The sequence below is a fragment of the Enoplosus armatus genome, chromosome 15, assembly GCF_043641665.1.
Source record: "Enoplosus armatus isolate fEnoArm2 chromosome 15, fEnoArm2.hap1, whole genome shotgun sequence".
Classification (NCBI taxonomy): Eukaryota; Metazoa; Chordata; class Actinopteri; order Centrarchiformes; family Enoplosidae; genus Enoplosus; species Enoplosus armatus.
The window spans coordinates 3,179,492-3,207,330 of record NC_092194.1 but is presented as its reverse complement, the minus strand read 5'-3'; the positions used below and the strand labels follow the sequence as shown (position 1 = coordinate 3,207,330).

The window sequence follows — 27,839 nt, the reverse complement described above, 5'->3', positions numbered from 1 at the left end:
TAATCTGCCTGAAGTCCTTTTTCCAACCCTTTCTCTTGGCCGCGTATCTATGTACAGTATGAGGGGTGGATCCCAATGTCCTGTGTGTTTTAGAGCCAGGCAGCAAAAAGATCGGGCTGCTCCAGCACCAAGGAACTTATAGAGAAACAGCGACGGGTTTGTGAGGAGAGAAGAAAAAGAGCAGTGAAAAACAGCGGGTGATGGAGAGCTGGAAGCTTGAGCACAGTGTTAGAAGGATATGGTCAAAAGATATGGGATAATGTGTCACAGTGGTCTGTCTGTCTGTCTGTCTGTCTGTCCATCCATCGATCCCAACTGTCCTTCGTCCAGCTCAGGAGACCATAACGCCCAGGACAAACGGGTTGGAAATAGCTTTACAAGACCAATCAGAGGAGAGTGTTGCATCCTTCAAAACGGCGTGGCTGTCCATACATGTCTAGTTCAGCCGTTATTTACATCCTCTCCAATGGTCACCGTTCGGGGACCTGGACTAAAGGTGTTCAGAGATCTACGCCACGGCAGAATTTAGGTGTCTAGTGTTTTTTTTTCCTTCCTTTTCCCGGCCTAGTAGTTGACCTTAGTGACTGCTCGTTCGCGGCCCCCACCCTCCACCAGCTGGTTGACGGAGCGCTTGCGGTTACGCTTGAATTTGTTCAGGTCCTTGTCAAAGACCTCACCGGAACGCAACGCCGACACCAGGTCGTCAAACTCCCCGCCGACCTCGTCCGAGGCCCCGCTCTTCTTGGCCCGCCTTTCCCGCTCCCTCTGCTCCTTCAGCTGGAAAATGGAGACAGGAAGTTATGGAACAGAGACAGAAATGGGGGGGGGGGGTCAATTCTTTCTTTGGCTACAAAATAAAACAAACCATTGCCGTCCCAGGGTTTGTTCTCTAAATGTGTGTCTCACCATGGCCTCCATTCGTGCCCTCCTCTCCTCCTCATCTTTACGTCGCTGCATGTTCTCCAGGTCTTGCCGCGCTTCGCTGAACGACTGCAAGAAGGTATCGAAGATCCCGAAGAACTCATCGGGCTGCATCCTCCTCTCTTCCTCCCCAAAGTGCTTCAGAGATTTGGTAAACTGCAACCACATAACCATGTACAGTATATCATTTCAACACGTTGATAGGAGGTGACTAAAAGGCTGGCCTGTACACAGCTTTTGGTGGATAAACATGGACATGGCTGACATACACCAAAACCAAATGCTTTATTGCATGCACTGCATCCTCTGCTATGGCCCAGATCTCTCATAGTTTGTTCTTGTAATGAATGGCACATGTGAGCCTGCATACACACACACACACACACACACAAACACACATAATCACACACAAGGCGGGAGAATGACTGCATGATTTGACCACCGTATGTCCACCCTGTTCAGTCCAAGCTGTCCAGAGCTCTGTGCCAGGACAATGCTTGTTGCCAAACCTACTCTACCTTCCCACACACACACACACACACACACACACACACACACACACACACACACACACACACACACACACACACACAGCATTTTACTGCAACATTCAGCAGAAAATACAGCAAGGCCCAGCCAATATCCTTAAACATCATGTGATACTTGAAGTACAATATTACTGCTGCATACAGGACAGACTCAGTCGTTTCTGAAGAGCAGATCAAGACTTCAGGATCACAACTCCATACCTGTGTGGCTGCACAATTCTGGAAAAACTAGAATACAGATTTTCTTTTATTTCTGTGCATGATTATTAATTGTGATTATACTTGTATCAGGAAATAAACATTTCACATGCAGTTTTTCAACTCGACACAACACAACTTAACTATAGAGTATCTCTAAAAGAAGCTGCAGGTTGTGAGTGTTGTGACAAACACACATGACAAATGAAAGCAGTGGTGGAGGAAGTATTTAGATCCTTCAGTTAAGACAGCAATATGACAGCGTAAAATTTTGACAGCAGGGCTTTTGCTTGTAATTAAGTAATAGAACAAAAGTGTTTTCAGCTAAATGTATTTCAAACTGCATTCATTTCTTTTGGCCACTTGGGGGCAGCAGAACAAGCTGAAAACACAACGTTGACAAATTGTTCGCTGCCTGCTGCAGTTGGTGGGCCATAAAACCGAAACAATGCTCAAAAATGTATTCTTTTTAAAGTCAGTAGAGCTGAGAGGAACTACAGAGTTGGTTGATCATTCTCTGTAGGTTTGTCACCACGTGTGACCTCTTTTCACCTCGCACAGTCATTTGTAGCATTCTTTACATAAAAGATTGATTGGTGCAGCTCTAAAGTATCAAAAGAAAAAGTACTTATAGAGCAGACCACGCTCAGAGTTTTTTTTTCTTACACTGAAGCAAGATAAACATTTTTGTAAATAATATGTAAAGTACATTAAATAAAGAGGTATATGTATATCAAGCAATGTACAACTACCTCATAACTGACGAACACGGCCAAAGACTTGCACTGATCACCCCCCCCCCCCAAACACAAACACAAGTTATACGTTATATTAACGTACACCGCCCCTGTCCCCCCCTGCGTTACATTAACGCACGCACCCCCTACTGGACACTTTATTTGGTCACTGTTTGTTATTTATTTTTTGTTTTGGCACATTGAAAGGTTTTGATTCCACAAGTGTAACAATAATATAGGCACAGTGGAACTCTGTCGATTTAGAGCCCATCAGTTATTGATTGTGATAACATATTATATATACTCACAAGTAAATAACTGTGCTGGCATATGACTTTGTTGGAAAGCAGCAGTCGGTACTGTGCTACTCTGTTCTATTCATATCATATGCTTGAGTGAAGTGACAGAAAACATCGTGTCACTCTAGTTTATAGGATACTGTATGTGCCTCTAGTGTTGTTATATGAAGGAGTTGGAGCTCGCTCTTTTGTGAGGATGCACAATCATCCTGTCATTATGGGCTGGTCACCATGGCAACCCCCACCATCATCCCTCTCCCTCCTGTAATTATGTGTCTGGTCAAATCTGTTTCCTCTCGTCCCCTCGGGTCTGTGCTAAATGAGTAAACACACGCGCACACACACACACACACACAGATAAATGGAGAATGTGAAGTCACACAGATTTAGCTCATCTCACACAGACAAACGCACGCGCTCTGTGAGAGGATAATCATCTTTTTGCATTCTTGATACAGTATCAATACGCCCTGCCGTTTGCGTTCAAATTCGTATTCATAATATTTGTTTATCATGGATGTCGACCGAAAACATCGTCAAGCACTTTGTTTTAAAGTTGTTAAAAGTCCACAGGTTTTTTTTACAGGCTGTTTCAGATTAGCTCTGGTTAACACATCGTGGATTTGGTCTCGCTTGGCCCCTTCTCCTCAACCACTGCTTAAATCCTGCCAATTATGCAGAGGCATTGTGACGGCTCTGCGTGTGAGAACTCGCTATGCAAATGCACTCAAGGGAAACCTAATGAACTAAACTGCATCTATTTACAAACAACATGAAGCACATCATTTGTTATCCAGCACAGAGAACTTGTACAGAAAGACAGGGATGTCCTCAGAGAATCAATATGGTCTTATTGTTGCTTGTGATTTCATCTGATCCCTCACCCACCATGGACACTAATACAGACGACATGAGCCTCGTCTTTCAATAGTCCCTCAGTTTGTAGCTAGCACCCTGGAACTGCCCCCCGTCCCCTCCCTCCACCATACCAGTCTGCCAGTTGTGCTGTGCCAACTTCTAAAGTGCAGGAAGGAAAAAAGTAGAGTGATGGCGTAACAGTTAAAGTATTATGGATTAGCAGCTGTGAGGTGCTAGGTTCAAAAAAGTGGGGAAGTGGGAAATAAGTTTTGGAAATTGGCGCAGAGCTAGTGAAGGGAAGTCAGGTTCTGCAGAGCTTTGGTTAGATGCACCTGTATGTATAACGGGGTCTTTCAACTGTGTTACATAGCTTTGATCCATTCATTGCACAAAGCATGGAGACACATTTTTGCCCATTTACTACCACTCACATATACTTCCACAAAGTATTTTCAAAAGCAAACGGGCTCTTGGGAAGGAACATGGTTGGTTGATGGGTGTTTGGTATTGATATCATGTCCCCCTCAGGATGATTTGTAATAAGCTTAGCGATGCCCTGATTTTTCCTTAAGCACCATCATCAGGTCCAAAGTTCAATTTGTGCAATACTTAAGTTTATGACCAAATTCCCATCATCCTCGGCTGTACTTTGCATTTAGTGTTGATTAGCAAATGGTGTACGTGGTAAACATTACACCTGCTAAACATCAGCATGTTACCATTGCCGTTGTGAGCATGTTAGCATCTAGCTGAAAGATCAACTTGCTTGTGACAGGTGATCCATCATTATGCCTGCTATTATTTTTGTCAAAATGACATCACTGCTGTGTGGTATCCATTCACGCTCTTCAAATCAGTCTGCAATTACAATTGCATGATCCTGCAACGATAACATAACTTGGGCAATAATAAAAGTGCATTTTTTATTGTTCCAACCCTTCTACTAAAGGTCTTATTAGTCAAATTCACATTAGTGCCTTAACTCTGTCTTTTATCTTAACATTTCCCCTTTCCAACAGTATGTGGCGATGGAATATCCTGAAGCACTCCCAGCTCTGCATTTTTGTTTTGTTCTTGGATAGAGACTGAATATTGCACTGTATTGTCTGTGAGTGTGTGGATGTGCTGTTGAGGATAAAGCCAACCAATCTCTGTGGATAAGAGGAAAATCCCTTCTCTCCTCTGGAAACCTCTGTCCCAATAACCCACATGACCTTGGACCACTGTAATCCTTTGTAATGTATGTAGAAGTGTCTGGCGAGGTTGTGTGTGTCTCTCTCTCGTAGACACACACACACACACACACACACACACACACACACACACACACACACACACACATGTTGCCATGGAGCTTTATGAACCTCACTGGACTGCCTGCTCTGTTTAGTCGTCCTCCTCAACCCTCTTAAGACCGAAACGCAGATCGCACACCCACACTTCCATATTTGTATTCCACTGGAAACCTAACAGACCGTCAGAGAGCCTTGACGAGCACTGAGTTAATGCGTCAGACTCCCCACTCACCAACCACACACACGTTAGGAAAAGTGTGTATTTAGAGTCTGGGCCGGTGAACACAGGTTCTTTTGTTTTCCAGCAGAAAGTGGTGCCTTGCTCCTCCCGTTCTTTTCCCATGACGTCCCAAACTGGCCCGTTTTCCCTCCAATTTTTTACTGACCTCCTCCTTGAACAAATAATTAAGTAGAGGGGAGGCTCTAAATGACACCCAAGGGCCCTTCCTCCTTTCTTTCTCTCTGTCTCTCTCACAATCTGTTGATCCTTTAGAGAATTTAAGCAATTTGGGCATTTAGCTTCATTACGTCAATTTTTTTGGAAAGAGACAAGCGTCATGATACAGTAGAATGTAATATCTGTGCTAATGTAATGACTGAATGCAGTCTGCAAGATTTAGAAGCTTCATTCAGCTAATATATGTCCTACTACACATCAATGCATGAGCCAGCAGGGTTCAAAAGGCCATGTGTCCCTGTTGTACAAAGAAGGACTGTGTGGATTTAACACAATAACTCAAAGAGACAGACACAAAGGGAGGATGAGAGGGGAATCCATGGTAATCTTTCAATTCTGGGTTTCCCCCGGAGCTGCTGAAGTCATCACACTGGACTAAGAGGGATACACAGAGGTTTCATGGTTTCTCCCGTCAGTATTTTGTCTCTTTCTTCCTCCCTCGTCTTCTGTCTGACATGAAGGTTTGGCAGTGAGGACAACTAGCAAAGGATGCATCAGAGCCCACATGGACATATGAACTGGCAGTATGACCTCCTCTCATGTTCACATACACTGTTCCCTGTACAACTGAGAGGCTGTGTAGTTAGCTACCTTGTCCTTGGCTTCACTCAGCTGGTCCTCCAGTTCAGAGAAGCTGAAGCCGGCCACAGTGATGAAGTCACCGATCACAGCCACAAACTTGTCCCCACGTTCCCTCGTCCTGCTCTGCTGGTAGTGCAGCTCCTGGAGGGGGGGTAAAACCGATGAGAGATGTGTGACTTTCAAAAAGAAAATCAGTCAAGTTATGAGGTTGTTGTGTGCTTCACATACTCAGACAGAGGAAGTGATCAGTGATTTTTCCTTTAAGCCAAGGGAAGAACATGTGATGCATGGTGAGGATTTTAAAGTTCCTCAGTAGATCTCTGTGAAGTGTAATATGTGTGTGTGCGTGCACATAAGCCCTTTTTTCTGTGTGTGGCCTCAAAAGTGACATTTGCCGTTCCATGTCAGCATGGAACATTACCAGCATTTAAACACCTCACCCTGCTGTCCATCTCTGCCATGCTCGGAAACGTAATTACAGACAGGAGAAGAACCAATGGGAGGGAACGTGACACAAATGCACAACAACTCACCGCCTCTAGAGCCTTCAGTCCACTTTTCATATTGTGCACCTCTTTTTCCAACTCCGACAAACTAGTGAAAGAAAGAAAAATAAAAGAGATGAATCTTTGCCTACTAACTAGTACTGCACTTTCCAACTTTTGGGGGACAATTTGTGTTGTCAATTACTTTTGAAAGTCTCAAAAAGTCCAAATCTGTGGTAGAAAAGAACTTCATTATAATCACTTACTAACCATATATCTTGCAGAGCATTTTTTTACCCAAGGCACTGCAGTACTTTAAACCACATGCACTTGAGAGTCTCTCTGCTATAATAAAGACGCATAGCTATGGTGAAGAAGTCTTTTCCCGGTGAAATGTTGTGCACTCACTTGACTTTGGCAGCCTCTGGTACACTGCTGAGGTCTTGCTGGATGTGCAGCGTGTCAGGGTAGTTCTTCTCAAAGATCATGATCAGGTAGTGCAACATGGTGATGTTCCTGTTGAATCACAAGTGAACACAAAAGTTTTAAAGCAAAAGTAATCCAGGAAACACTACTTCCTGTAGTGCTGCTTATTATACAGGATCATCTTCAATATTTTTCTTTAACCCTTTAATCCTAGGCTGTTTTGCTCAGTTTTAATTACTTTATTAACAGGCTTAGTCATTACATGCCATATATTGTTATTATCATGAGAAGTTGCTTAGAAATGCTTACTCTATGACGTGGTTTTATTTTAAAAAAGCATTATGCATAATGTCTGGGTGTCCAAACCAATCCATAACACAGGAAGTACCTGTCTATGAACTGATTAAGAAGAATAAAGGGATATTATTATATTAACATACTATTATTTCGATGGATGTTGTCGCTCCCTTATTTTTTTCTTAGTTCCATTTGGGATCATTTTGTTTTGGGCACTAGTTCCCACCATGCTTTGAGTGATACAAACAGGAAATGGAAAATGACAAAGTCAAGTGTGGTTTGCCTAAGCCCAATATGTTTGAATTTTAACAATTTAAAGGCACTGTAAACATGTAATGTATGTACAGAAAAACAATCAGCTGCACTAACTTTGATACTGAAGTTGATGAGTATGAGATCTAAGGGGCACATTTTTATATGGATTGTGAACAAATGTGTGGACATTAATCTACAACAGACATGGGAGAAACTGAGAAACTAGCACTGGGAAGAGTAAGTAGCACAGCAGCATGTGTGTGACATCTGTTGATTCCCATTTGCACTAAATTATGAGTCCAGCATAGACAGGTAGACCCCCAGCCTACCTGTCTATGCTGGACTTGGTGTCAGCGATCTTGTTGAGGCTGGAGACTTTGAAGCCGAAGGCGTTGCCTCTCTGGCCCTTGTTCATGAAGTTGCCGAAGGCCAGCACCACCTCCAGGATCTGAGTCAGCCTGTTGCTCCGGACCACCTCCTTGGACGCGTTCAGGATGGCTGGAGGAAAATGGAGAGAGAGAGAGAGACAGAGAGAGAGAGAGAGAAGCAGCTGGAGAGATCATATAGTTGGTGATTGATACATGCGCACTTTGTTTAGTGCATCACCTTTATATTACATAATGAACTGGCCTCTTTCCATTCCCTTCCATTCTGTTTCTCTACTCAGCCGCCATGGACACACATGCAAACTAAAGTCTCAACTGTAGGTTCTCATCCTTGCCTTCATTTTTAACATCCTTCATGATGATTGATCAATATTCCCCACAACTGGGCAGCTCAGTGGGGAAACCCATCAAGTCCTTCCATCCATCTATAGAACAGCGGGGGGAAGGGAATATTCCTAACAACCCCATGCTGTCCGTTTCTTTCCCTCTGAGAACAGGCTCGTCTGGCAAAGTGCAGGTGGTTCCCCCCCTCCACAGAGGAAACCTCAGTGTGAATGTGAAAATCATTAACAAATTCCATATTGTTATTGTTACAGTTCTGTCTGCTGCGATACAGCATGGGAACCATTCTTCTGGCTCTGCTGACAGTGTTCTGCTGGCGGCCCACTGCACTGTCTTCTGAAATGCTTCTATTGAACATGCTGGGTGGTCCAGGGAAATATAGTCTCATCTCGAGTATATGACAAAGTAACATGAATAATAAAAGGGGATGAGAACTTTATTACGGGCATCGATGAACAGTGTGGTCTGGGAATGTTTGGATCCAACAACAAAAGATTCTGGAGGCTTGACTCAAACTCACAGGATTATTCTTCTGCTGGTACTCTCTTTCCATTCCTGGCAGCCAGTAATGTATGTCGGAAGAACCATTTGGTTTGATCTCAGATGAGAGTGGATAGACTGACAAATAAAGCTACAGCACACACGGGGCTGTGCTGTCAGTCAGCACTCGTGCTCATCAAAGCCGAGAAAGGCATTTAGGCCAGCAGAGTAGTGTCTTTCAAGTAGCTCCGGCTCAAACTGACACTGTGACAGCTCAGCTCATGATGCGCCTGTGTGCACACACGTGCACGCACACATGTCTACGGACTTCATTGGTAGCCTTTTCCCCAAGTCTTTGAAGGGAGCTGCAGTGTTTACGAGAGAGGCTCTCCCCTCTCAACATGGGCCAGCTTTCCAAAACAGCCTCCTTGGTAACCTGGAAGCTGGCTTGAAGGGAAAAAACAGTGGGCTAATACAGTTGGCCACCCGCTCTCACCATGCACACACACACGTGGACACTTAACACAAAGAAGGGATTTCACAAGTCACTGTGAAAAGCATTGGTCAAAGTGTTCAAAGCTGATGACATTTTTAGTGCCTGAAACTATTTTTTTTGCTTCTAAGCGCGTACAATCACTTAAGTGTGGTACGCCCCCACAAGCATGTTCTTTCAAATTTAATCCTCCGCTCCATTTGTGTGTAACAGTGTTGGGAGAAAAAGTTGAAAAGTTAAAGCTGTACTATTAATATTTTCTGTTTAGAAAAAACAAAGTGGTCCCCTAATATAACTACTGGCACTGCTAAATTGTTATGTTTTCGTCTGCTGATTTCAGACAGCAGGACTTGAAGTTTTGCTGTGTGAAATTTTTAGTCTTTGGTAACATTTTTGTGAACAAAACTTTCCAGAGCGGAACAGTCCGCCTTATATGGCAATCTTAGGGGCGCTGATTATGCAAATGATCAAATCTCAGAAAGGTGCACTTCCTTGTCAACAGGTGGTACTCGCCATGCTGAAACTAAAAACTTACTCTCAGTTTTAGGAAGGTTTAGGATCTTTTCATGCCAGATAAGAATACGTAAATGTTCTGCATTACGCCCAAGGTGTTTTCTCAATACTCCCTGACTGCTCTACCCTGTCCACGGCACTCTGCCCAAAGCCCATTGGTTACTACTTAAGTTAATCTTTAAAACAGCTCACAAATATATAGTTTCATTCTTTAAAAAAAGGCTCAGTCAGTTCCTAAAACAGCTGGACACTGTAGTGTTTAGTAAATCTTAAACAGGAGAAAATAGTGCATTTGTTGGGGGCTATTTTCAGCCACGAGTTTATATTTCTGTTCATGGCAATGAACATGTCACCCAGTGTAACAGTGTGGCTCACTGACATAGTTTTAATAGTTTTTGGACAACTATGGAGCTCTATGGCACAGAGGAATAAAACACATCAGGCTTTGTCAGACAACACTTGTTAATTTTCTTTTTAATGGAACTGGATGGAAAAAATGGAAGAAAAATATATTATATTGGCAGCCTTATCCTTTAAATGAGCGATCACTGAGAGCTAAGCTCTATGCCTTTTAGTGTCCTCCAATGTCTTTGTCCTTACCTTCAACCTTGGGCTTGATTTCTGCAAGACGTTCTGCAAACTTCTTCTTAAAGAACAGAGCCTGCAGCCTCTGCTGGTAGTGGTCAATTCTGATGATGGGAGGAAAGGTAAAAGGAGGAGAAAAGGGAAAAACAACAGAAAGGGAAGTGAGTTACATTTGTCTCCAGGGTAGTGTGTAAGTTCAAAGCTAGGAGTCACCCAATCGTACCAAACTCCCTCTCTCAGTTTTCACAGGCCTTTTATCATCCAATAGGCTCCCATCAAGTTGGAGAGTTGACAAATGGGTATGTTAAACTTGCCAAAAAGTTCACTGAGGGAGGGAGTGGGAATTTCAAAGAGGGTCCAGGCATATTAAATGGCGAAAAAAAAAAAAGGAAATAACTAAATCCCAGATGTATTCCTCAGACCAAAGGAGATGTGGTCAAAGGGAAAGAAAGTGGACAGGGTAATATTTCACTAAAGGAAATGAAAAGGTTTCATTATCTTGTACAAACAGTGCAGACTTGAAGAAAGGGATGGAATGCAGAAAAAAAGGCACCGATTTAAAAACGTCCCCACTCTCTGATGTGACGGGGGGTCCATGACTTCTTTTCTCAGCTAAATGATGAATGACCCTGATTTTTGAGACTTCTTGATCGCAGCCTCGCTCATTCGTTTTGAACAGAAATTGTGCTTTTCAATATTTTAGGATCTACTGGTTGACTGGCTGACGTCTTGATATTCTGCCGGAAATCTGTGCGTTGTCTGCACGGAAATCTCTCCATTTCAAATGACTGTCAGACTCTACATGATGCAAACATATCACACCTGTTTTATCGCACCTTTGTGGAACTAATATACTCATATATTCCTCACAACAATCTCACTGTCCTACATATTGCCTTACATAAAATCTGTGCAATTCCATGCTTTGCAGATGGTTTGGCTGCATTGAAAAAAATAGTAGCAGACAACAGAAACCAGATGTCTAACACACAAATGTTGCTATACAATAACGTAGCCCTGCGTACCTGCTCATTTCAAAGAGGAAGCGATCAGCCCGGGCCATCCGCTCCAGCTCATGTTTGTGCTCCTCCAGGAGGTCAATGTCACTTTTCTCTGGGACAAACTTCAGAAGCTGCAAAGACGCAAGGACAATGTTAATCTAAATGCTAATGCAGCGGTCTGTGGCGCTCAGCCAACTGAAATGTATAGTATCAAACCTTTTCAGGAAATTCAGTATTCATTTTCAATACTGATTAGCTTTGTTCCTTTAGCTGTAATATTTGTTAATCTCTCTAAAACTTCATCAATACAAAACTACACACTGAAATAAATTGAAAAAGATCCAGGCACCAACATTTGCTTCCTTGTCACAGATAACTGAAATCTATAATGTCCCTTTGTCTGGGCAAACTGCTGATACATCAAACCTCTCTGAAGCCTTTTTTTGAACAATATACATTTTCTTTCCCTATCAATCGAATCCATACACATTGTTTTTTTACCTACCCAGCAATCATATTGCATAATTCTACTGAGCCTCACCTGCTCCAGCATATCTTTGGCTAGCTCCTCTCTCTCATCCATCTCTAGGATCGCCCTCTTGATCTCTTCATTGCTCATTTTTAACCTGCAAAAGGAAGAAAATAACTTACTGAGAGCTGTATTAATTACATTCATTCATTACATGGAATGAATTGCCACATTACAAACACACGACACAGAAAACTGTGAGTGGGCTGACACTAATACTCTGAATACTGGTCTGGGCCGGTGTCAAACCCCGGGAGCACTGCCAGCTGTTTTCAGTGCATCTGATCAGGGTTAAGTGTGCTGGGTTGTGATCAATAACAGCATTGTTAGTCTGTGCACCAAAGCCTTATTGACGTACTGCTGACCCCATTTGGGGTCTAGTTTGTACCCTCAGGTCATTTACTATTGACACGAGAGGGAGTTCAGGGACCAGGCTGCAGAGACAGAGACAGAGAAAGGTCTGTTTATTGATCTGTTAAGGGGGTTAGAATTCAAATTCTCTAAAGGGCTTTGGATCATTGCTGTTAGGAGACATACAAAAGGTAACCATATTGTCGGGTGGATCTTTAATGATGACAACTGATTCTGGTTCAGATATAGTTATACAGGCTCAAAGGCCCTCGGGGGAAGTGGGTTCCTTTTAAGTGTCTTAATCTACTCTATATGACTCAATGTGGAGACTGATGGTAATTAAATGTTTGCATCCTCACTTGGAAAATGCTTTCTGTCTGTCATATGACTCAGTTTGCTCTTCCTTTTGGAAAAAGTGCGTGGAAGGTAATTCAATTACACGACAGATGTCCCCCGTGTGTCCATTAAAAACATATTTCCTGTAGCAGACATAAGAAGCACCTGCCTCAGGCAGCTCCATGCTGAGTTACAGCTCTGGCCCCTGACCCAAAGGCTGCAGTGTCACTTATTTCACAGTAGCCTGTGCTGAGGGCATCTCTAATCTAATTAACAGATAATAACTAGTTGTTTACTGATGGTACAATGTAGCGTAATGAATAATTCTGTCTGGGACCCGTACTTTGAAAGCAGGATGACACAGTTCTGTGCACGTCTACCGTCGATGACTGACAGCTCTTTGACCTTGCGCGTGCTGACATATATGTCATCCATAGAGCCCGTCTCTTTCTGCAGAAAGATAAAGACAGAGAACCAGATTAACTTTGCAACATCGTGCTCATATAAAAGGCAAAAAAGCCTGCACAGTGAAACGTCTCCTCCTCACATCTGTTTGACATCTTTATCTTGTTGAGAGATGACATGACCCCTTCTAAGCATTTAACAATGTGTTAATTTGGAGCAGATATTAAAAAGAAAAGACTTTTCATACACCTTCCACAACGATACAGTCAGTTGTTGCAGTTTGATCACTGCCAATATCAAGCACAGACTAAAGGTTGCACTCTAGCTATAGACTTCACTTGGCCTCAGGTCAAGTTCCCTGACCTGCTTCTGCAGCCACTGACTGCAAATGTCAAGTGTCATGCATCAGTTTTCAGAGGACATAATGCGCGTCATGTTAAAAATGATAAACCCTGCACTTAATTGTGGGATATGACAACGCATCAAAAAAAGTTATGGAGATAAAAATAAAGTCACAAATTAATGCCGGAGCAGGAAACACTGTTCAAAACTTGGTTCAGGCCAATCAGATATTCTGTAAGCTTCACAGTACAAATGTAGTATTAAAAATCCACAAGGGGAAAGAATACATGTCTGAGAAGCCCGCTTGGGGCGGCATGTTAAACACATTCTATTTATGGTCCACGCTGGTTTCCAGCTTGCCAGAAAACGTCCTTTTTGAGGTTGCTGGCTATGACGTATGTAAAACAGATGCGGCTTGTAAAGAGAGTGTCGTTTTTCCATGCCTGCGTTGACCCATGGTGCCTTGCAGCAGAACAAGGTTGGCACTGGGTTAGGGGGACAACTCCCATTAACTGCGCCTGCCAAAGCCCTCTCTGCCCACGCGCTAAAGGCAACTTTGCCAACTTGTGTATAGCGTGTGCACTCAACCCAATGTAACTAGAGACCAGCTCCTTCATCTTTTACAACAGTTATTAAGTGGCGTGATCAAAATGTGGTCAGGTGTTTGAACCGTTTCTTTTTCTCTTGTGCAAATGGCCGCATTTAAATTCAGGATTTTCCTGCTCAGTTCATGATGATGAATTATGACAATTAAGGCAATGAGAGATGATGATGGTAATAATGGCAATCCACACGATAACTAAGATGAAAATGGGAGTGAAAAGGAAAAATAAGGCAATGATAATGAAGATTAATGCTGCGTTTAAATTTGTGTTTTCTGAACTTCCACCAAGGGAAACTATCCAAGTCTACAGCTAACTAGCTATGCACCTTCCTCCATTAGCTATACGCTCTACAATGTTATTTCATACAGTGGTGAAAATCATGTCTTTAAACCTGCAGTAATTGGTGGTGCATTGACATATTATCACCTTATGGAGATGATATAGTGAAGGTGTTGCCTGTTTACACATTCAGCAGACACAGAGCAACATTAGCATTCATTTGGAGTCGTGTTTCTGGTGCCAATATTTACTCTCCTTTTAGCTCTATTTTTAGTCTCTACCATCTCTTGAGGGAAATATCTGGCTCTTCAGCTGCTAAATGTTCCACTATGTTCAGCAGCTAGTCGCTAACAGTGTCCGTCTGTAAAGTTGTGGGATGAACAACTAAACAATGAGCTGAAAGAAGCTGTAAATCTCTGTTCTTTGCGCAGTGGTTCATACATGCCAAGACTCTTTCAAGAAAAACAGCAGCAAACACTTGTGCACTGTGTACACATCCTACAACCAGAGACAAGTCACATAATAACACATTCATTATACAAGTAACTGGCCTCTCTCTGGCTGGCTGCTGCATCGCAGAAGAGAAGGTGACAGAGCTGTGAGGGTAGGTAACAATGAGATAAAGAGGCTGGAAGACCTTTAACTCACCTGTTTGAAGGATTGGTTAGTGAGTAGGTCCTGCCCAGGCAGTCGGAGAGTGCAGAAAGAGACAAAAAAATTGAAAACACATGCAAAGATTAGCATTTCAAGCAGAAAAAAAAGTGGTGGCTAGAGCAAAGAACTATGACTATGCACACTACAAGCTGAAGCTGGGAAGCCCTCTGTGAGGAAAAACAACAATAATCCACCGTCCAAGTCATCAGGGGCTCGTGAAGGCTATATTGAATGTCTGAAATATCTCTGCGCTGCATAGGTGAACAGAAAAAGCATTGAAACTCTATTCTATTTTGGTTCCTGTATTCTTAACGAGGTCACGGCTGTTATAATGTCTTCTTTTGATTGCATCTACATCTGTCGTGACATGGAAAAACAAGACCATGAAAAATGAGTGTGGTAATCCTACAGAGGGCAAATGTAAACAAAAGCCCATTTGGAAAGAAAGACCAGTGGCACAAGCTTTAAAAAAAAAAAAAAAAAAAGTAATTATGCCGTGGATAAACATTGCAATATTGTCCAGTTGAATTGAACCCGGCTCTTGCCAAATAGAACCCAGTTGTCAAAGCCAGGAAGATATTGGGTTTTTATGTGGCTACATCCATAGAAATCTGCATTCAACCGTTGGCCTGTGTGCCAATAAAAACCTGCTCTGTATAAATAAACACCCACACTGAATCACTGTCAGCAACAACCTCAAATGACCCATTACTCTTTAATAAAAGCCTGAAGAGAGAAGTTGTGCTTTTAGCTGTCAAGAAGGCTTTTAAGCATGGCAGTAAAACGCATTATAAAAAGGAATTCAACAACGGTAATGCCTCTGTAGAAGTGAAGTATTGTTCTTCCATTGAGCTTTAAAGACCTTGCTTTACACAGTGATTACTAGAAACTAATAGGAGCATATTAACGTTCCACTTAAACCCATTTGAGGTAGAAAAATTATATCAATTTATGCAACTGCGCACAGTATTATCACATGACACGTGGTGTGTAATTAGTTTGTAGCACAGAGGGAAGTAATTGCTATGTACTGTATGGTATCGCCCCAAAGGCGTGCACACTGCAATTATCCTATTAGTTAGTCCCTGGTTTAGTCAATTGCCTCTTTATTTCAGTGCGTTCACTTCAGTAAAAAGTGTCCTGTATCGTGACACCTCGTGACTTCAGTGGAGTTGACTGTCTCCTCTGTTTTTGCCTGACCCACGAGCCTGTGAAGACCCGGCCGGTTTCCCCCAGTTTTCACACAAATGTTCTGCAGATACTATGGCAAAGCTTGAGCTCTGTGGCATCTCTACAATAAAAGGCATTCAGCAGTGAACAGCTGCTCATGTTAGCCTGGAGCTGGCACTCTCAAGAGTCCTCTTATACCATCCCACCCCTCAGCCCATCACACACACACACACACACACACACACCCTCACTTATACACACACACACACGTTAAAGAATCAAGGCAAAACTGGCAACTCTGACCGTTATTAAAACAACAGGCATATAATGGATTTCTGTGTCAATATGTTGATGCTCTCACACACACACACACACACACACACACACACACACTGAACTGCAAGTCATAAAACCGCATTCCAGAATACTGTATCCCATTTGCTAATGAATCCAAACCTGTTGTCTCTGATAGGCTGAAAACATCTTCTCGATGTCCTTGAGGTCAAGAATCTTGAAGGCTCTCAGGTCATCGATGTCATTCCAGATGGTGCCATTGATCACATTCTGAAAAGGGGCAAAGGGACACAGGAGATTTAAACACGGACTCACATTGAAGGTACGACTTCTAAACTTTGTTCCTCGTCACTTACTCAATACTTGCAGATGCTTTCAATTTGTTTGTTGTTCATGAAAATAGTTTTTTTTCTTTCAAGTGAACTAAAGTATTAGTGTTTTCACACAACAGCAGAATGGTTTGGCAAAGCAGTTGCTCTCTCACCTCTCCTAGTTTGGCCCAGTTGAAGGACTTCAGGGGGTGAGAGGGCTGAGGGACGGACTTCGAGCGCATGGTGGTCGCCGAGTTGAAAGACGAGGGAATGGGGGGAGGGGGGGCTCCGAAAATCGGAGGGGCTCCTGGTGGAGGAGGCGGTGCTCCAGGTGGAGGAGGAGGTGGTGGAGGGGGCGGGCAGCTGAATGGTAGCGGAGGAGGAGGTGGTGGGGGAAAGCCACCCGTCATAGGCGGTGGAGGTGGAGCCACGGGGGCGCCAGGAGGCGGAGGAGGAGGCGGGAAAGACACACTGCCGCCCTATAGGAAGGGAGATGGAAGGTTATGAATAAAAATTACATTTCATTCATTTGGCGTCCACTTTTATCCATAGAAGCTACATGTCATCAAAAATAAGTGGAACCCTCCTAAACAAAACAGCTAAGAGCAGTTTGTTTGCTGTCTTATTGGGAGTTAGAAGTTAGATATCAATTTAACAACAAAATTAGCTTAGCACATAGCCTGGAAGCAGGGAAAAATTGCTAGCTTTCACAAAAAAACAGGAAGAAACAGGCCTTACTTACATGTTGTATCTTCTTAGCTAGCAATAAACCAACAATACATCCAACACTCAGCTGGGTTTTGTTCAAAGTTTAAAATAAAATAAAATAAAAAAGGAGCAGAGATAGCAACTTCACAGTGACAACAGGACTTCTGGGATGCTGCGCTCAGCTACTGGGCCCAGCTGTCGTCAATTAGTAATTAGCTCCATAAGCTAACCTCATTAAGCTACAGCATTGTCTCCAACAGCTAAAAGCATATACGAGAGCACCTTGTTTGCTGTCTTACTGGGAGTTAGAAGATAGATATCAATTTAACAACAAAATGAACAAAATTAGCTTAGCTTAGCACATAGACTGGAAGCAGGGAGAAATGGCTAGCCTTCACAAAAAAAAAGAAGGAAAAACAGGACTTCCAAAAACTCAAAAAAAATGTACTTGTATGTATCTTGTTAGCTAGTAGTAAGCTACTGGGCCCAGCTGTTGTTGATTAGTAATTAGCTCCATAAGTTAGCTACTCATTAAGCTACAGCGTCTCGTTATCTCTTCCTACCTGGTGTCATACACACATAAATGTGCCGCCAGTAAACATGGCAGCTTTGACGTTGTTGGGAGGCAACGTTGACCGCTTCCTCCTTCCACTAGTGTTTGCGCTAAGCTAGGCTAAACACGCCTTGAACCAACCTCTGTAGCCAATGCAGTGAGATAAGGTTAATATCGATATTGTCTAATTTGCAGAGAAAAAGCAAACAAGCAAACAAAAATATCCATTAATAAGACAAACAAACATTTAGCTACAAGATTACAGGACAGCATATCGCTGACAGCATGCTCTATGCCATATTGTGACCTAGTATAAAAAGCAGCACTGCTCACGGCTATGTCAGTGATGCGCGAGGACAGGTCCAAGACTTGTTCCCTGGCTGAGCGCAGCTCCACTCCCTCGCGCTGGAGTTTGTCCTTCATCTTGTTCAAAGTCTTCATCATGTCCTCCTTTTCCTGGGTCTTGGTTTCACACTCCCGCTCCTTCCGCTCTAGTTTAGCCATCAGCTCAACATGATCTAAAAAGGAAACAATGGGGCAGAAATGTGTTCATGTGATGCTGGATTCAGATATGGAAATGTCAACAGGAAGAGGCACATCACACAGATAATATTTATTTAAAAAAAAAAACTGATTTATGGAGATAAAAAAAAAAAGAAGCATGATGCAGTTGATGATGCATTTTCTCTTTCCACCTGCAGAGTGCAGTGTGACAAACAAGTCTTACCTTTCCTGAACTTCTCTGCCTGGTCTCGCCACTGCTTCACCTCATTCTCATTGACCAACCTGTGAAGCAGGCACACAGAAATAAGCACAGACCCAGAAACAGATAAACTGAGCACAAAATGCTTGCACGTATGGGTCAACTGCAGTCCAACCAAGTCAATGCAGAATAGTTTGGAGGGAATTCAATCACTTGATTTAAAATCCATTGATCACTGACAATAATTCTTGACTTCCTTTTTGTGAGGGGGGGATTCAGATGCATTACCAGCATTGACTGAGTTGATGCAGTCTTATAAGCTGCAACATGAGCAAGACAACATTAGTGCTAAAATAAATTCTGCAAGGCTGAAATCAATTATATTCAGTTATGGAGGTCTGCACTTGGTAAGGCTTGAGGTTAAACAGGGTTACACTGATGTTCTGATACAAATGTGAGAAATGAGGCAATCAGGGAGGCTGCATATGGGTATAAGTTAAAAAAGTAGGAGGTCACATGTAGAAAGTGAATGAAAGAGAATTGAAAGTGTGAGTGTTTTGAGAAATCAGTTTAGATGAAGACAGATTGGAAAGTGAAACCTTGAGCACTGGTGGAAGCCATGGCTAGAGACGAGAGAATAAGACAAGTTTCAGTGTCACCAACTTTCACAGAGTATGAAACAGACAATGAGAAAGAGAAAGAAAGAGCACAAGAGAAGGAACCCCTGGACAGGGAAAGTGCAGAGGTACGACTGCCAATGGGGATAAAGTAACTTCACTGCACTAATGATTCACACTTGAACGCCTGTAATCAATTCACACGAGGATATCCACGAGGCCATTCAAAAAGCAAATTGGTCATCAATCAGATTTAGGTCTTCTGAATGCTTGTGCTAGTGAACAGGGCTGTCTGAGCTTGATTACAAAGTCAGTACTGCTTTAATTACAGCTCGAGGAATGCTCCATGGATCCAGCTCATTAAAACAAAACGACACACTCACTTTATCGTTGACTAGTCAAATAAATATCTTGGAAAAGTGCGATTTGCAAAAGAGAGTGCTCATTTTGGGTCAGGCACACGTGCGAGTAGTCAGAACCGTCGTCATGGTGACCGCAGATGATGAACGACTTTGTCTCACAGTTGTTTTAACAGTTGTTATACCATACCCCCCCTCCCCCGGAGCTGCCGCGGCACGAGACAAACTGTACATTTTCACCCGTTAACCGTCAGGCATGCAGCCAAAACACTGAAGAAAACAATCTCAGTTCATGCGCTCTCTTGCCAGGCATAATTTACTCTAAGAGAGTTTATGGAAACACAACAAGACTTTGGCAGTAAAGTAAAGCGAGGGATAGGTTTTGACCACTGTGATGGATCTGCGATGGACAGTAATGGACGTCCGGGCTCAGATGCAGCCTCCAAGTTCACTTTCTGCGCGCTACTGGAAAGAATTACACACGAGCAAGCTGATTGCACAACAATAGCTGCCGAATTAGCGAACAAAGTAGGAGCTAGCAGGGGCCAGGGTCTACCACGCCACACGTTCTATGGTGCTTTCACCGCTAAGACTAAACACATTCATCACTGATGAATGAGGCTTGGTTTGGAATAATAACAAAAAAAGTGGAGAGTGGAAGAGAAGGAAGACTGTGAAAGAAAAGGAATGACAGCAGCTCCGAAAGAGAAGTGAACTGGTGGAGGAAACGCACACCAAATGTATGGATAAAGCCCTGAATGCCATCTTTTAACACTACCTACACGCAGCACGCACACACACACACACACGCACACACACACACACACGCACACACACCGGCCTTTGGCTCCTGAACACAAGTCCAGATTAGTTTCAAAATTCAGTGAAACCCAGACCGCATAAACCAGCACACGTCAGTGACCATTCGGAAACGAACCTCTCTGAGCGACAGTGTAGACTGTGCCCACGATGACATACAGAAAACATCTACTTCCAACTCATAACGCGCGGCTTTCCTTTATAAAACGATTATCCCTGCCCGCTGTCTTCTACACGAAGCCTAGTGACTGCTTCGCCGCACCTAAACATGGCTGACTTGGCCGGCCTCCTCGCTTAACGCGATTAGAGCCATTTCCTTTTGATCTCCGGCTTCCGCTTTCATGCCAATTCACGCTCTTTCCCCGATTATGCTCACGAGCCCCCTGCTGCCATCTTCACTTCGCCTCACCTTCCTGTGCAGTCACATTCTCTGCTCCCATCGCTGGCACAATAGCGAGTGTTGAAACAGGCCTTATTACACAAGTGAATACTGGTTAACTAGAAATGTTTCCTTACACAAAAGCTCTGATGCATAACTAATGCTATTATTCCGACATAAAAGCACATTTTGTTGATATCAGAGTTTCTTTGATCTGAGTGAGAAGAGACGCTGATTGGATGCATTACCCACAAGCTTTTTCCAGAAATTAGAGCGTGTTTTCAGTAGTTCTCTCTTATGGCTCTAATGTGAATATGAATTGCAGTATATTGTTTGGCCCGAATCACCACTTCCAGTAATGTCCTATGATAATAAATGATCATATATTCACGTTAATGTGAAATAATCGGAAATGGGTAGAGGTTGTGTCGGCCCCCGTGTGATGTGTCTGCTTCGACGGAGGATGATGAGATTCCACTTACATGCGAATTATGTTCTTAACACTGAAGTTGTCCAGAGGGGCGTTGTCGGGGTCCTCTCCCTTGTCGTCCTGCAGGACTATCTGCTGGAGGATCCTGTCTAAGAGCTGCCAGTGCTGCAGGCTGCCACCGCCACGTTTATCTAGGTAACGCATGTAATATGATTACGTTTTTTTCCAGATCTCAGATACATGAAAAACAGAAAACCTGTATGCTTGATTGATTCATTCCTTTTGATATGGCGGCAAAGCTGATGCAGCTACTCACAGGGCATCTGCAGGCAGTGTTGGAGGATGGAGAGGAGGTTGGGGTAGGCGTCTGTGTGGCTCAGCTTCTTCTTGATCAGCTCGAACATGGCACCGGCACTCTTCGTATCCACATGGGTCTATTAAGAAAAAGAAGCGGACTTGAATTACTATCAAGTCTGACCATTTGCTCTGCCTGACTTTGGATCATTTGAGCCATGCAGCCAAAAGGGCGTGCAGGCATATTAGTTTGAAAGAAGAAAACTGATTGTTGTCCAAGAGCAATTCTGGGTTGCTCACCATATCAAATCTTTTGGCCAACTCGGAGTCATCCTCATTCCGCACCATCTCAAAGAAGTCCAAATGCCTGGACACACAGAACAGTATTTACTGCAGATTCATTTAACCCTAATCTTGTGTTTTTGACAGCTCAAAAACGTAACTTTTTTTTTAACGTTTTATCATTTCTTTCTATTTTCTGTTAATCTTTTCTGTATTTCATGTCTTATTTTGGTGGTCTCGGACACACAGCTGCAAAAATGTACATCCATCATCCATCCATTTGTTCATGCATAGCCCATATAACTTATAAACACAAAATATTTCCTGATTTGGTGTAACAACAATGCTGTATAGTCCCTTCAGTATTTGGTCACCTTCATCAAATGTGCAAGCCGAGTTTGTGTCAAAGGGAAGGGTTACCACTTCAATACTTATCTACATATTGATTTGAATGAGATCAGACGAAAATAATAAAATGGCTGATTTTGTATAAATGTACAATATTAACATAAAGCAGTGAGGTCTGCGGGACTCAACAAGGAGGTAAAGTCAATCTCAACAAAACACAAGTGTGAAGTATATGCACTGCAGAACTATTACTGAGGAGGATTTCATCAGTTGATTGGTCATTAGGGCTCACTCTCACCTGTCCAGAGTGGCGTTCTCATGCTCCCGGAGCTTGTCAATGACCGGCTGGATGCCCAACATCAGGAACTCGTACCTTAGGTGGAGGCGGAACTCAAGGTTGTCCTAGGAATAAGAAAAACAAATAAGAGAGGACGATAGATTGCTATGAATCCACAAGAGGTAATAATGGGACATCAGATACCTCACATGGGTAATCTAAACTCATAGACATGAGCACTCTGTATAGGATTCAAATCAGTGATTAGTGCGTTCATGCAACCCAACGGACCCAAGAAAAAGAAATCTTACACTTTAAGGAATAGTTTTGGATATATGCTAATTTGTTCTCTGGCAGAGTTAGACGAGAAGATCGACACCTCTCTCATGTCTCTACAGTAAATATGAAGTTACAGCGAGCAGCCAGTGAGCTTAGCTTAGCGCAAAGACTGGAAACGGGGGAAACAGCTAGCCTGACTCTGCTCAACAGTAACATGTTATTTAGTGAGCTTTAGAAGTGCTGGCAGATTTTACAACAGTTGGTCAGAGCTCTTCCTGTTCCCCCCAGACTTTATGCTAAGCTAAGCTAACCGGCCGCTCGCTGCTAGCTTGCTATTTAACGTAGAAACACAAGAGTGGCATCAATCTTCTCGTCCAACTCTCCACCAGAAAGCGAATAAGCATATTTCCTGAAATGTTGAACCTTGAAGTTCACATGTGCCTTTTATCTGCAGGCTGACAGAAGCTTTGCAGTATTGTAGTAAGTATTTTACCTTTTCTTTTAATTTAAACTTATAGCAGCTATGCTTGACTGAGTAAAACATACAGTGAAATAAATTAACCCCCCCCCCCACCATAAAAATAAAAGAAAAACTATTTCCATCACTCCTTTCCCTAAATACTGAAACTATATTTAACTAAGTATAGCCTATATTTGATAGGGTGTAATCTAAAGGCATATGTTCATGCTGACCTCCCCAGCTCCAGCGTTGAGCACAGCGTTGATGAAGGACATGATGGCAGTCTTTAAGTTGACCTCGTCTCTGTAGCGGCCTGTACTCTTGTCCAGCTCGTTCAGCAGCGTCTGCGTGGTCAGGACAGATGGGAAAGTTAGTCAGCATGTATGTTTGGCCTAAAGTCAAATTTCAACGCTGAAATCATCAGATAAAAAAAAAAAAGGAACGTGGTCACTGCACTAACAAAGACATCTTAATTGATTAAAACTGAGTTGTTCTCACTTCTCGCACGCTTTGTTCCCTCTTACACTGACCCCTGACATACTTTTGCAGCTTGCTCATAGCTCAAACAAACATTAAAAAGGCCTCCTGTGGTGTTAGCTTAGCCTGAGGTGGCATGATTTACCACACAACCCGGGGGGGGCGTGCGAGATGTGGCTTGTTGACTCAGTCCTGCTAGTCACTAAAGCACTACACCCCGACCTCCATAAGTCTGGATGTCCTCGCCTGCTTTTAATGCGGCCGGAGTGTTGACGTAACCCGAGGCCAACAGTCTGAGGTGCCGCAGCACGAGTCTCCAACTTACCAAAATGACCACCGCTTGATTTATTTGAGCATTACTCCTTTCCCATAATCTCTGTCTGCCCCATGTCTCCAGCAAAGGCTCCCCGAGTATGTTTGTACCATGAGAAGTGACCACAACTCCTCTTGCACCTCTAACGCTTCGGTTTCCCCCCTCACCTGAAAGCGAGTCCGCTCAGCAGCGTATTTCTGGTAGTGTGCCATGGCCTGCAGCACCTTCTTGTGTCCGTCGGGCACCAGGCACACGGCCCCGAGGATTTCCAGCACCGCCACTTTGGTCTTGATGTTCTCCGTCCGCAGGCTCTGCGAGATGGTGTTGATGCTCTGCGGATGGGCGAGGACATGCGCGCGGCCCTGGGAGTTGTTCATCAGGGCCTTGATGCAGCCGATGACGGAGGTGTGGACGCGGCTCTCTGACGTCTCGTAGTCCATGCTGCGCAGGAAGTTGAGGAGGCAGGTGAGGCCGTCGAGCTCAATGAAGCGCGTCACGAACCTGGAGGAGGTGGGAGGGGAAGAAGGAGGACAGGTTCAGAGTCAAGCAAAACATAAGGAGGCTGTCAAAGTGTCAAAATACAGTTTAAGAGGAGTCACAGCTCCAGTGAATGAAGGCTGCGCTGCACTTCAACAGGGCAAATGTCATTAACACCTTAAAGCATCTTTACCTTCTGTTATGTTATTTACAAGCTTTTTTTTTTTCACACAATGACTGAAGTATTTCCTGCGGCTCCAGTTCATGTCCAGCTGGGGACCATTCACCATCTCTCCACCCCTCAACGTTTGCTATTTCATATACAGGCGTAAAATGCCCACAATATTATAATTATTATAATATATTATACAATTATAATATAATGTTATTAAAAACATACGCTGCTCAAGCACAAGAAACATTAATTTCAGTAATCAACTCAAATTGAATTATTATTTAGCTTAAGGCTACAACCTACTAGATATTGTTCTTTTTCAGATAAATCATTTTGTCTGTAAAACAACAAAACAAAATGCCCATCACAATATCCTACAGCTGAAGTCCTAAACCAAAAGTTTATGATAATAAAAAACTATTCTTCATCACATTTGTTAGATTCATTTTCTGTCTATTAATTAATGGGTTCAAGAGGTACTCTCTGTTGATTTAGTGTTGCACTTCCATAGAGTTTGGGGGGAGACTCACAAAGCAAGACGGACGGCCCAGGCAAACCCTGATGATCATGAGGACAGGTCACATGCTGGACAGGTCCTCCCAGTGACGAGGAAACAGACCTTGCCCCTCATGGACTAATCATTTCAGCCCTAATTTAGATACTTATTTTGAATAGATTGAAAGAAATGTACTCAACTACCACGTCTACAGAAAAATCCTCAAGGTGGAAGCTTCTTAACAGGTGAAACTCGACACAGTCAAAACCCAAGTTCATCCAGTGTCCTACTGACAGCCCTCATTAGCTGAACTAATTAGAAAGCAGCGAGTAATGAACCTCTCTGGGAGAGCAGCACGCCTTGACTGAATGACAGGCCGGACACGTAAACACCGAGGGATGTCACATCCAGAGAGCGCACCGTGGGCTGGATTGTAAATGACCTTCCCACTCACTAAGATTCCTGATAGGCCTCGTAAATGATTTCAAACAAACGGGGGCTTGTGTGGAGGAGAGAGGAGGCGAGGAAGAGAAAAGACGGATGGAGTCAGAGAGTGGAAAGGACAGCGGGGGAAAAGAGAGGGTCTGAGAGTTGAGAGTTATAGCTGCTCATCGTAACAGATACATTGTTTTGATGTCAGACGTTCCATCCCTCCCCACTGCTGTTTTGGCTCGGGCGGGCGTGGAAAAAAACACAACGCAAAAAAAATGTAAATCTTCCAATTATGCTCCTATACACCCAGACCATGGCTCTTCCCCAGCTCACACACAAATCAGTCCCAGATTTCCAGCAGATACACACACACACACACACACACACACACACACACACACACACACACACACACACACACACACACACACACACACACACACACACACACTTTACCTGGCATGACCAGTAAATCTCTCAAAGACGTATAATCCTCTGATCTCCAGCAGTGCCTGGATGAGATCAAGGAGGTCATACTACATGCATGCTGCAGTCATCCTTCCTTGACAATGCACTGAAATCACAGAGAACACACACACACACACACACACAAGCTTTCAGCAGACAATCTGCTTCTTGTTTCAGCGCAGACGCTGCAGTCTCGGCCTCCGCTCCACACCAAGGTGGCGAAAAATAAATCCAATATATTAGATATGACGTGATTCAGATGTAACACAGACACTGGAACGAGAGCGCTGCAGACCGGTCCAACTGTTAAAGTTGCACATCTTATATCAGTGACAAGTCTTTGGCCAGCAGAGAAGGCCGCCACAGCCATACGCCTGTCCGTGAATTGCGGGGGCCACCTCGGAGAGAGAGAGCGCGCGCGCGACTGGAGGAGAAATTAAGCTGAACATCCTTGTGATTAATGTATGGAAAGCAGAGGTGGGGGGGGGGGTGGTTCTTGGATCCTGGGTTCAAAAGGGGTGGACGGGATTCAAGGCTTCGCTTGCTGCCTGCCTCGCTCCGCTCCGCTGGCTTGCAGACAGCTCGGCAGAGACACACGCACCATAACCCCCGTGTGTGTGTGTGTGTGTGTGTGCGTGCGTGCGTGCGTGCGTGCGTGCGTGCGTGCGTGTGTGTGTACACTGGTACAGCCATTCTCCCTCCTCCTCCCCCATCTTTCATTTTCTCTCCAGCGAGCGCCTGAATCAATGGATCCCATCTCCTCTGACTTTGGAGTCCCCTCTCGTCTTCTCCTATCCGCTGACATTCACGCTGAGCCGAGTGGCGTGCAGGCCTTTCTCTTTTTCTCTCGTTCTTTTTTTTTTTTTTTTTTGTTTTTGGAACAACCACTGCATACTTGAAAAGCCGCCGAGGGTTGCGTTCAAGACGGCGAGAGCTCGACAACTGCTGCATACAATATGAGCTCGGGCAGAGCTGAACAACACCGAGGCCGAGCCAACCACACACACACACACACACACACACACACACACACACACACACACACACACACACACACACACACACACACACACACACACACACACACACACACACACGTTAAGTCCTTCAGACGGGAGGAATATAACTTGGAATCGGACGAGACTAAACAAAAGTGACAGTGCAGCAAGAGACGACTGCAGTGTGTGTTGAGTCGAGGCCAAGCATGGTCGAAAGGTAAGATTAGATTAGCTGCACAGTGATAAAAACCCAGAGACACCTACTGTTTATTTGTTTTACGGTATTAAATGATTGCCAATGCCTTTCAGGGTCCTGTGATTTCCAACCAACCTGGAAAGCGTCATGCAACACTGTGAATGAGCAGGACAGTGCGGAAAACTAATCCAGATGCTCATATTTGAATTCGGAGATTCACTCCAACCGACCGGACTTTTCGAGGTTTTCGCTGCACAGGCAAAAAAACATTCTGCCTTTTTGAACCGAACGTTTTGAACCGCTGTGTGGCAGACAGTCGGTCGAGAGTTCATTCCTGCCTCAAAGCCTAACCATACAAACACTTCCACACACACACACACACACACACACACACGTACACTCAAGCGATCATGTGCTCTCTGCCGCTCTTCTGCCCTTCATTTAATCACCACGTTCATACACACTTAACATCTCTTTCAAAAACACCCGCTGGCCTTACCCCCGGGCACAGGGACACACACACACACACACGTCTTGTTCTACTATAAAAAGGGCCAGAGTGTGGACAAGAGCCAAGGAGGCTCTTCAGAGGTGCTGCTTTAAACTGTTTGACCGAGGTGTCTGCGGCGCTCCGAAGAGAAGTCATGCGATATCACCGCGGCGCTCACTCAAAATAAATGTAACTTGGTGCGAGGCCCAGCCAAACAAAGGGCAACACACACAGAACTGACACACACACACACACATGCAGATCACAGTGAAAGCCCTGGCCAAGGTGCACATCTGTGGTGTGTGTATAGTATATCATGGCGCGGAGGGAATGGCTCTTATGGACTGGGTTTACGGTTCAATCTACAGGGAGAAA

General features: G+C 43.8%; 1 protein-coding gene across 3 annotated transcripts in view; it reads right to left on the bottom strand.

Annotated features, from left to right (window-relative positions):
* Positions 1 to 326: 326 nt before the first annotated feature.
* Positions 327 to 27,839, bottom strand: part of daam2 (dishevelled associated activator of morphogenesis 2) — a 64,649-nt gene continuing 37,136 nt past the window's right edge. Inside the window, exons 6-26 of one of the 3 annotated variants that reach the window (XM_070919998.1) lie at positions 23,900 to 24,233; positions 23,176 to 23,286; positions 22,225 to 22,328; positions 21,597 to 21,663; positions 21,319 to 21,436; positions 21,055 to 21,193; positions 18,423 to 18,481; positions 18,029 to 18,213; positions 16,608 to 16,913; positions 16,286 to 16,393; positions 14,654 to 14,683; positions 12,718 to 12,824; positions 11,700 to 11,784; positions 11,183 to 11,289; positions 10,173 to 10,261; positions 7,688 to 7,856; positions 6,789 to 6,896; positions 6,429 to 6,489; positions 5,905 to 6,036; positions 907 to 1,077; positions 327 to 777 (exon numbers count right to left, since the gene is read on the bottom strand). In XM_070919998.1, the coding sequence (XP_070776099.1) occupies positions 565 to 777; positions 907 to 1,077; positions 5,905 to 6,036; positions 6,429 to 6,489; positions 6,789 to 6,896; positions 7,688 to 7,856; positions 10,173 to 10,261; positions 11,183 to 11,289; positions 11,700 to 11,784; positions 12,718 to 12,824; positions 14,654 to 14,683; positions 16,286 to 16,393; positions 16,608 to 16,913; positions 18,029 to 18,213; positions 18,423 to 18,481; positions 21,055 to 21,193; positions 21,319 to 21,436; positions 21,597 to 21,663; positions 22,225 to 22,328; positions 23,176 to 23,286; positions 23,900 to 24,233 (2,803 nt within the window). In that variant the 3' untranslated portion in view covers positions 327 to 564. The remainder of the gene's footprint in view (positions 778 to 906; positions 1,078 to 5,904; positions 6,037 to 6,428; positions 6,490 to 6,788; positions 6,897 to 7,687; positions 7,857 to 10,172; positions 10,262 to 11,182; positions 11,290 to 11,699; positions 11,785 to 12,717; positions 12,825 to 14,653; positions 14,684 to 16,285; positions 16,394 to 16,607; positions 16,914 to 18,028; positions 18,214 to 18,422; positions 18,482 to 21,054; positions 21,194 to 21,318; positions 21,437 to 21,596; positions 21,664 to 22,224; positions 22,329 to 23,175; positions 23,287 to 23,899; positions 24,234 to 27,839) is intronic. The other 2 variants (XM_070919999.1, XM_070920000.1) reach the window with 2 other exon arrangements.